At 36.9% G+C, this 12,961-nt stretch overlaps 1 protein-coding gene across 3 annotated transcripts in view; it reads left to right on the top strand.

The window, feature by feature from the left end:
* Positions 1–12,961, top strand: part of FNDC3A (fibronectin type III domain containing 3A) — a 163,289-nt gene that overhangs the window by 146,646 nt on the left and 3,682 nt on the right. For all 3 annotated transcript variants that reach the window (XM_059996200.1, XM_059996201.1, XM_059996202.1), the window contains 2 exons: positions 149–315; positions 1,693–1,820. In XM_059996200.1, coding sequence (XP_059852183.1) covers positions 149–315; positions 1,693–1,820 — 295 coding nt within the window. The remainder of the gene's footprint in view (positions 1–148; positions 316–1,692; positions 1,821–12,961) is intronic.

Below are 12,961 nucleotides of genomic sequence, written 5' to 3'. Positions count from 1 at the left end.
ATTAAATTCTAGGAGTAACTTATTACTCCTAGGAGTAACTTACTACTCCTAAATAATGTCTGAACTGTATTTTTTTTTTTAGTGGTTTTTAAACGTTTTTCATAAGGTAGTCAAGGTTTATTTTTCATAGGAGTCATTTCCATTTTAGGTTTATATCCCTGTACAGAGGTCCATGCCATACATACAAAGTACAAAGACTTAATGAGTCGACATCTTATAAATTCTGTATTCAAGCTTGTAATGAAGCGGGGGAAGGTCCTCTTTCCCAAGAATATATTTTCACTACTCCAAAATCTGTCCCAGCTGCCCTGAAAGGTAAGTTATACATCCTCAAGTTATTTTCTTTAATAATAAATTAAATGCACTTTTCATAAAGTACTTTTGTACTATTAAAATTTATCATCCAGGGGGCTTCCCTGGTGGCGCAGTGGTTGAGAGTCCACCTGCTGATGCAGGGGACACAGGTTCGTGCCCCGGTCCAGGAAGGTCCCACATGCCGCGGAGCGGCTGGGCCTGTGAGCCATGGCCGCTGAGCCTGCGTGTCTGGAGCCTGTGCTCCACAACAGTGAGAGGCCCGTGTACCGCAAAAAAAAAAAAAAAAAAGAAAATTATCATCCAGGATGTGTCCAACATTTAAATTATAAAAAGGAAATTAGACAAGCCTACCTACTGGGACTGTCACTTAATAATAAAAGCTATTTTATCTGGCATATTGATAATCAGACAAGTGCTGGTTTTTGTCACTGATCTTTTTAATAAACATAAAAGTACTAAACTGAATAGGTAGGCTCGTTTTCTAATAGGGTTGTTTGCTGTTTCCACTATTGTTACTTAAAGAAAAAAAATCACAATTCTGGTTGTTTTGAGTCATTGCTGTTTTCATTCGGATTTCAGGGAGAAAGCCAGGTCATCTGTTTAGCAAAACATAAATAAATACTTAGTTAACTTGAATTTTTAAATCAAATTTACATACACATACACATTTGTGTATATATTATATATTTAAAATTAATTTCAGCAGGGTTCTTACTTTAAAATGACCCTGGAAAGTAAAAAATACTAAAATTCCTCACCCTCTGAGGACAAATTACAAAGATTTCTGGTACAGTGTCCTGGATCATATACTTGAATGTATCATTTGTTAAGCAGATCCATAGTTAGCAAGACTGTTCTTTGAATAGTCTTTCTAATAATGCTGATGGATTTCACTGAGTTATTTTTCTGTTCCCTCATCTGGTTTAGTGTCTCTTTACCTTAAGAAGATTGCTGATTTTAACACCTTTGTACCCCACTATTGAGTGAGGCAGTCATATATGTGGTCAGGCAGCTAGGTGTATTTTTCAACTCATTCTCTTAGAAGATTTCTTAAATTATAAAATTTCATGTTCTAGTTATGCTCTTTGAAGTACCATAAAAGATGTTGTAGAACTGCCATTGGCTTGTTTTAGCTCAGGGAAAATAGTACTTATCTTTACAGATCTTTTAATCAGTCTGGCCATTGGAGTGCTTGTAGATTGTATGGCCTGGAGATGATAAGAGTTAGCCATTGACCGTTTCTCTGAAAATTTCAAAAATTCACTAGTTTGTAACTATGTTTTAAAGTCTGTTGATTTTGATTGAAACAAGTGTCTGTGTGATGTGCCACGTTAAAAATCAAGTAGAGCAGATTTTATTTATATTTGTTCTCTACAGCCCCCAAAATAGAGAAGGTAAATGATCACGTTTGTGAAATTACATGGGAGTGTTTACAGCCAATGAAAGGTGATCCAGTTATTTACAGTCTTCAAGTTATGGTGGGAAAAGATTCAGAATTCAAACAGGTATGTGCCAAAATATAATTCTATAGATACACACTTTCACCTTTTTCATTTTTATGTATTTTCAATGCAGGATTTGACTACCTTTATCTTCCTAATTCAAAAACATTTGTTCAGTGCTTACTATGTGCCAAAAAATAGTAACTACACAGTATATCAGGATTCAAAATCTTTGGGGTGTGAACTGCACTTAAACAGAGTATTCGTTCATTTGACAGGTATTTATTGAACTCTGTGCCAGGCACTCAGGATACAAGTGAACAAAAAGTCCTTGCCTCCGTGCAGCTTACATTCTAGTAGAAAAAGAGATTCTAAAAGCAGATAAACACATCAGTATATCATATGTTAGATAGTGATAAACACAAGAGAGAAAAAATAAAACTGGATAGAAGGATTAGGGAGTACTAGGGCGAGGGACAGCTAGTGCTATTTTATATAGGGCCGTCAGGTGACATTTGAACAGAGACCCCAAGGAAGTGAATATGGGGAGAAGAGTGTTTCAAGAAGCAGAAACAGTAGGTGCAAAGGCCCTGAGGCAGGAGCATGCTTGTTAAATTTACTGTACAAGACGAAGGCCACTATGGCTGGGGCGGCATGAGCAAAGGAAGGAATAATAAATGAAGTCAGGGCTTTAATGGTAGGGGGTCTGTGAGCAGGCATGGAGATCGTGTAGGGCATTATAGGTCATACTCTGACTTTTACTCCATGTAAAATGAGAAGCCAGTGGAGGATTTTGACCAGAGTAGGCACATGATCAGACACAAGATTATTGTGACCAGAGTAGGATGAGGACAGATGCAGAGACAACATTGAAGAGGCTTTTACAATGTTAGTAATAGTCATAGTTATAATGCAGTGTTGTAAATATGACCATTGACACAGTTATTATGGAAGCCTAGAGGAAGTATCACCTTCCTGGTAAAATTTCAAAGATAGGTTCCTGGTAAACAGTGAATAGCCGATGAAGTGGGCAGCTGTCAGTGTCATTATGACTTTTATAAAGAAGTTTTTATGCAACTCAAAAGCCTTATTTCTGTAAGCATTTCATCTGCTTCTTCCTTTTTGCTGTTACTCTTCTTGATTTTGAGAGCTTTTAAGCTGGGTTGTTTTCATTTTAGTTTCTTATTTTGTATTTTCTTTTCTCACTATTAAAAAATCATTCATCTGTTTTATTTCACTCTTCTGCTCTTATAACTATTAATAATAGACTACCTTTCAATAAGGTATAATTTTTTCCTTTCAATTTTGCTAAATATGGAAGCATAATTTCTTAACCAAAATTACAAAAGGCCCCAAAGAGCTGGATTAAATTTGGCATGTGATTGTTTTTCTTTATTAAGCCATCTGCAAATTGACATGATAATTAGACTTGAATATGATTTATAGATAAGTAGGTTTCCTTCCAAGGAGGAAACAAAATTAATATTAAAGAAAATGTAATTTCATTACATATTTAAAGGAAATAGGGACCCCACATTTGAGTAGTATATGAATTTTAATAAACATATCACTACATGAAACAGCAGTGCTAATTCTAATTTAACTTAAAAGCTAAATTAACCCTATCATCAATTTTACTTTAGATTGTAAGCATACTGTAAAACTTAAAATACTGATTTCCTTAGAACTTCATCATATATATGCTCATCTAAATCTCTTAAATGTTTATAAAATTTTATGATTTATTGGCAAGTTGCATTCCAGAAGTTTAAAGGTCATTTTTTAAGAGTTCAATCTCATTCATGGGATTTTAATATTTTACTTAAAATTGACTTGCTATTCAACACACATGTATTAAATACTACATATGAAGAATCTGAGGGGGCTACATTATTAATAAGTTACTGTTCTGATTTCAAGAAAGTTGTTTATTAGACGTTAGCAAGCAAGCAGAAATTTCATAATCATGACATTCTGTATAAGCAAATAAAAGATCATGATAAAGATAAAACATACTTTGTTAAAAGGAATGATTTTTTTTTCCAGCTGGACTTTGGAATGTTTTCCAAAAGGATTATCATTAAAGGGAGTCTATTTGGGGAGTTGATGAGCTTAGGAGGAACCATGAACTCTCAAGTATGACTTGAGTAAGGCTCAAGAATGGAGTGTGTACAGTGGGGGAAAGCAGGGGGTATGCTTGTGGGATGAACTGGGAGATTGGGATTGACATATATGCACTAATATATATAAAATAGATTACTAATAAAAAATAAAGCTAAAAAAAAAGATTGGAGTGTGTAGTGGAGGAGGCCAAGTCTTATTCATTCTACAGCAGTAGGAACTGTTGATGTTTTTAAGAAGAGGATTATTATTTATAAGTTGGTGGTTGAGTTTCTAGGCTAGCCTATTTAAAAACTGTTTAACCTGTAGTGTTGCTGGGTTTGGGGACCTGGAAGCAAATTAGCCTAGCAGCAGCCAGTACTTACGACCTGGGCCAAACTTAGAAACATACTGATTTCTTTACATTCTTCCCTTGCTTCATCCCTCTTTGATCAGTCAGTGGCTTTCACCAACTCTTGCTGCCTTCTTGCTGCTCTGTGCCCTGCTCTGCAGCACCTCCCTGAGGCTTGGCCCCGTTCTCTAAAATTACACTCTTCCTCTGACTCTTGCCTCCCTCTCTCACATACATCATAATTCTCATATACACAGTATAACTGACCTTATTGCCATTAGGAAAAAGACTCTTTCCTTGGGAAAATTCATGTCAAAAGTCGAGTGTCTGCTGGCTCTTTAATCTTCCCAGAAGTGTATACATTTTTTAAAGCAAGTGCTTTTAAACCAAAAGCAGCATTTCAAGTGGTATAACAGGGTGAAGTGAAAATATTGGGGGACAGTAGAACCACTGTCAAAGCAGATAAGCACCATCTGGGAGTCTGTACCTAAGAGAGTTCTTGTGTCCAAGCTCATTAATGTTACAAATACCAGAAAAATTAATACAAATTGGCTTATAGGGGCTTCCCTGGTGGCACACTAGTTAAGAATCCACCTGCCAATGCACGGGACACAGGTTCGAGCCCTGGTCCGGGAAGATCCCACATGCCGCAGAGCAACTAAGCCTGTGCGCCACAACTACTGAGCCTGTGGTCTAGAGTGTGTGAGCCACAACTACTGAGCCCACGTGCCACAACTAATGAAGCCCACGCGCCTAGAGCCCATGCTCCGCAACAAGAGAAGCCACCACAATGAGAGGCCTGCGCACTGCAAGGAAGAGTAGCCCCCACTCGCCACAACTAGAAAAAAGAAAGCCTGCATGCAGCAACAAAGACCCAATGCAGCCAAAAATAACTTAAAAAATAAATTAATTTAAAAAAATTTCAAATTGGCTTATAAAGTATAAATCCTCTTAGGGAGAAGCCTGTAGGTAGGTAGGTTGATTGAGGAGCTTAATGAAGTCATCAGGGACATAGTTTCTCTCAGTGTTCAGTGCCTGCCATGGGGAACTTACACTTCCTTATTCACATTCAGGGAAAAGATAGCACTTGGGTTACAAAGTCATCCCTGAAGCAGTGACTGTGCCAGGGCTTAAGCCAGCCAGGGCCCACCTCTGGACTTAAGCCTCGCCAGCTTCTCCTAGTACAGGGGCTGTACTTTGGATACCCCATCCAAAATTAGGGTATTGTTGGCAATGTAGGAGAACAGTTGCTGGGACAGTGGCCTGTTGGATTCTATACAATTTCTTCCATTCTTAAACTTCTGAACTTGAGATTCTCAAAAACAGTTGTTCCTCAGAGTGGCCTGCAGACCAAATAAATCTGAATGTCTAGGAGTGGAACCCACAACTCTGTTTTTCTTTTGCTGGTTTTGTTTCTTTGTTCTTAAGTTCCAAGTGGTGCTTAAGCACCGGAAATTTCAGAATTGCTCTAGAGATAGCCTCATCCACCAGAGGACAGACAGCAGAAACAAGAAGAACTACAGTACTGCAGAGCCTATGGAACAAAAACCACATTCACAGAAAGACAGATGAGATGAAAAGGCAGAGTGCTACATACCACATGAAGGAACATGATAAAACCCCAGTAAAACAACTAAATGAAGTGGAGAGAGGCAACCTTCCAGAAAACGAATTCAGAATAATGATAGTGAAGATGATCCAGGACCTCGGAAAAAGAATGGAGGCAAAGGTCGAGAAGATGCAAGAAATGTTTAACACAGATCTAGAAGAATTAAAGAACAAACAAAGAGGTAGGTGAACAACACAATAACTGAAATGAAAACTACACTAGAAGGAATCAATAGCAGAATAACGGAGGCAGAAGAACGGATAAGTGACCTGGAAGACCAAATGGTGGATTCACTGCCATGGAACAGAATAAAGAAAAAAAAATGAAAAGAAATGAAGACAGCCTAAGAGACCTCTGGGACAACATTAAACACAACAACATTCGCATTATAGGGGTCCCAGAAGAAGAAGAGAGAGATAAAGGACCCGAGAAAATATTTGAAGACATTATAGTCGAAAACTTCCCTAACATGGGAAAGGAAATAGCCACCCAAGTCCAGGAAGCGCAGCAAGTCCCATACAGGATAAGCAGCAGCAAGGGAAAAATGACAAATAACATACAAGGGAACTCCCATAAGGTTAACAGCTGATTTCTCAGCAGAAACTCTACAAGCCAGAAGGGAGTGGCATGATATACTTAAAATGATGAAAGAAAGGGAAGAACCTACAACCAAGATTACTCTACCGGGCAAGGATCTCATTCAGATTTGATGGAGAAATAAAAAGCTTTACAGACAAGCAAAAGCTAAGAGAATTCAGCACCACCAAACCAGCTCTACAACGAATGCTAAAGGAACTTCTCTAAGTGGGAAACACAAAAGAAGAAAAGGACCTACAAAAACAAACCCAAAACAATTAAGAAAATGGTAATAGGAACATACATATCGATAATCACCTTAAACGTGAATGGATTAAATGCTCCAACCAGAGGACACAGGCTTGCTGAATGGATATAAAAACAAGACCCATATATATGCCGTCTACAAGAGACCCACTTCAGACCTAGGGACATATTCACACTGAAAGTGAGGGGATGGAAAAAGATATTCCATGCAAATGGAAATCAAAAGAAAGCTGGAGTAGCAATACTCATATCAGATAAAATAGATTTTAAAATAAAGAATGACACTACATAATGATCAAGGGAGCAATCCAAGGAGAAGATATAACAATTATAAATATATATGCGCCCAACATAGGATCACCTGAATACATAAGGCAACTGCTAACAGCCGTAAAAGAGGAAATCGACAGTAACACAATAATAGTGGGGGACTTTAACACCTCACTTACACCAATGGACAGATCATCCAAACAGAAAATAAATAAGGAAACACAAGCTGTAAATGACACAACAGACCAGATAGATTTAATTGATATTTATAGGACATTCCATCCAAAAACAGATTACACTTTCTTCTCAAGTGTGCACGGAACATTCTCCAGGATAGGTCACATCTTGGGTCACAGGTCAAGCCTCAGTAAATTTAAGAAAATTGAAATCATGTCAAGCATCTTTTCTGACCACAACACTATGAGATTAGAGATCAATTACAGGGGGAAAAAACGTAAAACACACACACACATATGGAGGCTAGACAGTACGTTACTAAATGACCAAGAGATCACTGAAGAAATCACAGAGAAAATCAAAAAATACCTAGAGACAAATGACAAAACACATGATCCAAAACCTATGGGATGCAGCAAAAGAAGTTCGAAGAGGGAAATTTATAGCTATACAAGCCTACCTCAAGAAACAAGAAGCATCTCAAATAAACAACCTAACCTTACATCTAAAGGAACTAGAGAAAGAAGAACAAACAAAACCCAAAGTTAGCAGAAGGAAGGAAATCATCAGAGCAGAAAATAAATGAAATAGAAACAAAGAAAACAATAGCAAAGATCAATAAAATTAAAAGCTGTTTCTTTGAGAAGATAAACAGAATTGATAAACCATTAGCCAGACTCATCAAGAAAAAGAGGGAGGGGACTCAAATCAATAAAATTAGAAATGGAAAAGGAGAAGTTACAACAAACACCGCAGAAATACAAAGCATCCTGAGAGACTACTACAAACAACTCTATGCCAACAAAGTGGACAACCTGGAAGAAATGGACAAATTCTTAGAAAGGTATAACCTTCCAAGACTGAACCAGGAAGAAATAGAAAATGAACAGACCAGTCACAAGTAATGAATTGAAACTGTGATTAAAATCTTCCAACAAACAAAAGTCCAGGCCCAGATGGCTTCACAGGTGAATTCTATCAAATATTCAGAGAAGGGCTAACACCCATCCTTCTCAAACTCTTCCAAAACATTGCAGAGGAGGGAACACTCCCAGATGCATTCTGTGAGGCCACCGTCACCCTGATACCAAAAGCAGACAAAGATAGTACAAAAAAAGAAAATTACAGACCAATATCGCTCATGAATATACACGCAAAATCCTCAACAAACTGCTAGCAAACAGAATCCAACAACATATTAAAAGGATCATACAGCATGATCAAGTGGGATTTATCCCAGGGATGCAAGGATTCTTCAGTATACGCAAATCAATCAATGTGATACACCATATTAATTTGAAGAATAAAAACCATATGATCATCTCAATAGATGCAGAAAAAGCTTTTGACAGAATTCAATACCCATTCATGATAAAAACTCTCCAGAAGGTGGGCATAGAGGGAACCTATCTCAACATAGTAAAGGCCATATATGACAAACCCACAGCAAACATCATTCTCAATGGTGAAAAACTGAAAGCATTTCCTCTAAGATCAGGAACAAGACAAGGATGTCCACTCTCACCACTGTCATTCAACATAGTTTTGGAAGTCCTAGCCATGGCAATCAGAGAAGAAAAAGAAATAACAGGAATACAAATTGGAAAAGAAGTAGTAAAACTGTCACTGTTTGCAGATGACATGATACTATACATAGAGAATCCTAAAGATGCCACCAGAAAACTACTAGAGCTAATCAATGAATTTGGTAAAGTTGCAGGATACAAAATTAATGCACAGAAATCTCTTGCATTCCTATACACTAATGATGAAAAATCTGAAAGAGAAATTAAGGAAGCACTCCCATTTACCACTGCAACAAAAAGAATAAAATACCTAGGAATAAACCTACCTAGGGAGACAAAAGACCTGTATTCAGAAAACTATAAGACACTGTTGAAAGAAATTAAAGATGATACCAACAGATAGAGAGATATACCATGTTCTTGGATTGGAAGAATCAATATTGTGAAAATGACTATATTACCCAAAGCAATGTACAGATTCAATGCAATCCCTATCAAATTACCAATGGCACTTTTTACAGAACTAGAACAAAAAATCTTAAAATTTGTATGGAGACACAAAAGACCCCAAATAGCCAAAGCAGTCTTGAGGGAAAAAAATGGAGCTGGAGGAATCAGACTCCCTGACTTCAGACTATACTATGAAGCTGCAGTAATCAAGACAATATTGGTACTGGCACAAAAACAGAAATATAGATCAATGGAACAAGATAGCAAGCCCAGAGATAAACCCACGCACCTATGGTCAACTAATCTATGACTAAGGAGGCAAGGATATACAATGGAGGCAAGGATATACAATGGAGAAAAGACAGTCTCTTCAATAAGTGGTGCTGGGAAAACTGGACAGCTACATGTAAAAGAATGAAATTAGAGCACTCCCTCACACCATACACAGACGTAAACTCAAAATGGATTCGAGACCTGAATGTAAGAATGGACACTATAAAACTCTTAGAGGAAAACATAGGAAGAACACTCTTTGACATAAATCATAGCAAGATATTTTTTGATACACCTCCTAGAGTAATGGAAATTTAAAAATAAACAAATGGGACCTAATGAAACTTCAAAGCTTTTGCACAGCAAAGAAAACCATAAACAAGACAAAAAGACAACCCTCAGAATGGGAGAAAATGTTTGCAAACGAATCATTGGACCAAGGATTAATCTCCAAAATATATAAACAGCTCATGCAGCTCAATATTAAAAAAACAACCCAATCCTAATATGGGCAGAAGACCTAAATGGACGTCTCTCCAAAGAAGGCATACAGATGGCCAAGAAGCACATGAAAAGGTGCTCAACATCACGAATTATTAGAGAAATGCAAATCAAAAGTACAATGAGGTATCACATCACACTGATTAGAATGGGCATCATCAGAAAACCTACAAAGCAAGAAATGCTGGAGAGGGTGTGGAGAAAAGGGAACCCTCTTGCACTGTTGGTGGGAATGTAAACTGATACAGCCACTATGGAGAACAGTATGGAGGTTCCTTAAAAAACTAAAAACAGAACTACCATATGACCCAGCAATCCCACTACTGGGCGTATACCCAGAGAAAACCATAGTTCAAAAAGACACATGCACCCCAATGTTCATTGCAGCACTATTTACAATAGCCAGGTCATGGGAGCAACCTAAATGCCCATCGACAGACGAATGGATAAAGATTTGGTACATATATGCAATGGAATATTACTCAGCCATAAAAAGGAACGAAACTGGGTCATTTGTAGAGATGTGGATGAATCTAGAGACTGTCATACAGAATGAAGTAAGTCAGAAAGAGAAAAACAAATATCGTATATTAACGTATATATGTGGAACCTAGAAAAATGGTACAGGTGAACCGGTTTGCAGGGCAGAAGTTGAGACATAGATGTAGAGAACAAATGTATGGACACCAAGGGGGGAAAGCAGTGGCGGGTGGGGATGGTGGTGTGCTGAATTGGGCGATTGGGATTGATATGTATACACTGATGTGTATAAAATTGATGACTAATAAGAACCTGCTGTATTAAAAAAAAATTAAATTCAAAAAAAAGGTTGCTCTAAAAGCTCCAAGTTCACTTACAACTCCCTGGACAATAATAGAGGGGAAGAATGGTAGAGACGAATTACGTGGTTATTTGTCCATATTCAGTTGTTTTTGAGGGTTTTTACTGTTCCCTTCATTTATTGATCACTAGGAAATAATTATTTGCAATAATACATTCATAAGTTACAGAAGGATCACATTATGTGACCATATGTGCCAAATTATATGACAACATATGCCTTATTATTTGTCTTAATGAATACAGTTGACCCTTGAACACCACAAGGGTTAGGAGCACTGGTTTTTCCCCAGTGCAGTGGAAAAACCACATAGAACTTTACGGTCAGCCCTCCGTGTTCGCTGTTCCACATTCATGGATTTGGCCAGCCTCTGGTTGTGTAGTACTGTAGATTGTACTTATTGAAAAAAAAATCTGTGTATAAGTGGGCGCTTACAGTTCAAACCCGTGTTGTCCAAGGGTCAACTCTAATTACTTTTAAATGCAGTCAAATCTATAATAAATCTTAGGAAAGTTTTGAGTAAGTCTGCATTCAGTCTAATAGTAATGTATTGCTGAAATCACTGTCTTACACTAATTTCTATAAATAATACAGACTGTATTATGACTCATTATAAGATAAGACTGTGGATATGTAATGTACACAGAAAGTAGAAATAAACAGAATTTTTGTTCCTCTATAATGACGCTTCAAAAGTGGTTGTCTTTGGTAGTAAACATGTATACTTGTCCTTAAAAGGTAACAACAAGGACTGTCTTGAATTTTAGTATGGGTACTTGGTAAATTAATCTCACCAACCAAATAGATTTTTAGAATGTAGATATAGAGGTAGATATAAATAGGTAAAATAGTGATTTCAGTCTTATTGGCCCCAATTCCACAGTTGTTATTTTCTCCATGGTGTAAATATATTCACAAAGCTAAAGTAAGGATAAATACCAATTTATGAAACTCGATAAGCTTTCTATAAAGGTTTCCTGTAAATTCTGTTGCAGGTGGTGTACTGTTTCAAAGTTCTTGGCCAGCTAGATATGCACAGACTTTCCAAGCTTAAGTTTTAGTCTGCATTTCTCAGTTAAAGTGCAAAGAAAGTGAAAACATTAATGTCTTACCTGCCATCCTCTTAACTACAAATCTGCATTAATTTATATTTGCCACATTCTGCCTAAGTAAATGGATAGTTATTGATAGCAAATATAAAGGGGATATTTTAGTTTTTCTTCTGTTTTAATTGTATGTAATACTATCTGTGAGCAATAGCTATGGACCAAAACATTATAAATTTATTAGAGTTTTTACTTGCCCTCTTGTTTATTAGGGTCACAGAATTTATCTTGTCAATATGAAAGGGGGTGGTGGAAATGGTGTTACTCATTTTAATTCTTATTTCTCATTCTAAGGCCTAACCCAGCTATCTTGAGCTTGAGACTTTTAGAATAGCTTCACTTAGATCTATAAAACTTTTAAAATCAGCTCTAGCAGATGTATCTGTTTTCTTCAGTCCTGAGTCTACAGTTACCTATAGGATGTCTCCCTGTTTAGATATCTTCCCAACATCTAAAACAAAATTGAAAATTTGATCTCATCGTCTTCCTTCCCAGTCTCTCCTCTCCAACTTCTTCCTCATTCGTCAGGATCATAAACACTAACATCATTTTGGTCCCCAAGCTTTAAACTCTTGGAAGACTTTTTTTTTTTTTGCCTGCCAACTTTTATTAAAATAAAAAGTCACTTTTTAAGTGATCCATGAAAATTATACCAGGGCCTCATAATTCAGCAAGAGCCCTTGTCCTGCCCAACTCCCTCAATCCCTCTCAGCCTTATGATCAGGATTCCTTAAACAGTTTAAATATCACACACTACAGTGGCCCCTGTAGAATTAAACTTAAATTTCCAACTAGTGTATTAACATATTCTTCCTTTCAATGTCAAATCTCTTCACCTATCACCCTCATGCCATTTGTTGAGTTTTTTTTCCTGATCACATTACCACGCTCATTTGGAGGCAAATGGAAAGTAAAGAAAATTTTAAAGACAAAAATAAGTATCACCCATTATACCCATAAGACAAATACATATTTTTTATTTTTACTAAATTGACTTCATTGTATGTATACTGTTTCACACTGCTTTCTAATACAGTCTTCTGATATACTTAAGTTCATCCTTTTACTGTCGCTGAGACATAAATCATTTCTACATTCTCACTTCCTGAAATGCTCATATGCATCTTCAGAACTAACTCATATTCCGCAGTTTTTT

Source organism: Delphinus delphis, chromosome 18 (genome assembly GCF_949987515.2).
Source record: "Delphinus delphis chromosome 18, mDelDel1.2, whole genome shotgun sequence".
Taxonomy (NCBI): Eukaryota; Metazoa; Chordata; class Mammalia; order Artiodactyla; family Delphinidae; genus Delphinus; species Delphinus delphis.
The sequence above is the reverse complement of the archived record's forward strand: the minus strand, read 5'-3'. Positions and strand labels throughout refer to the sequence as shown.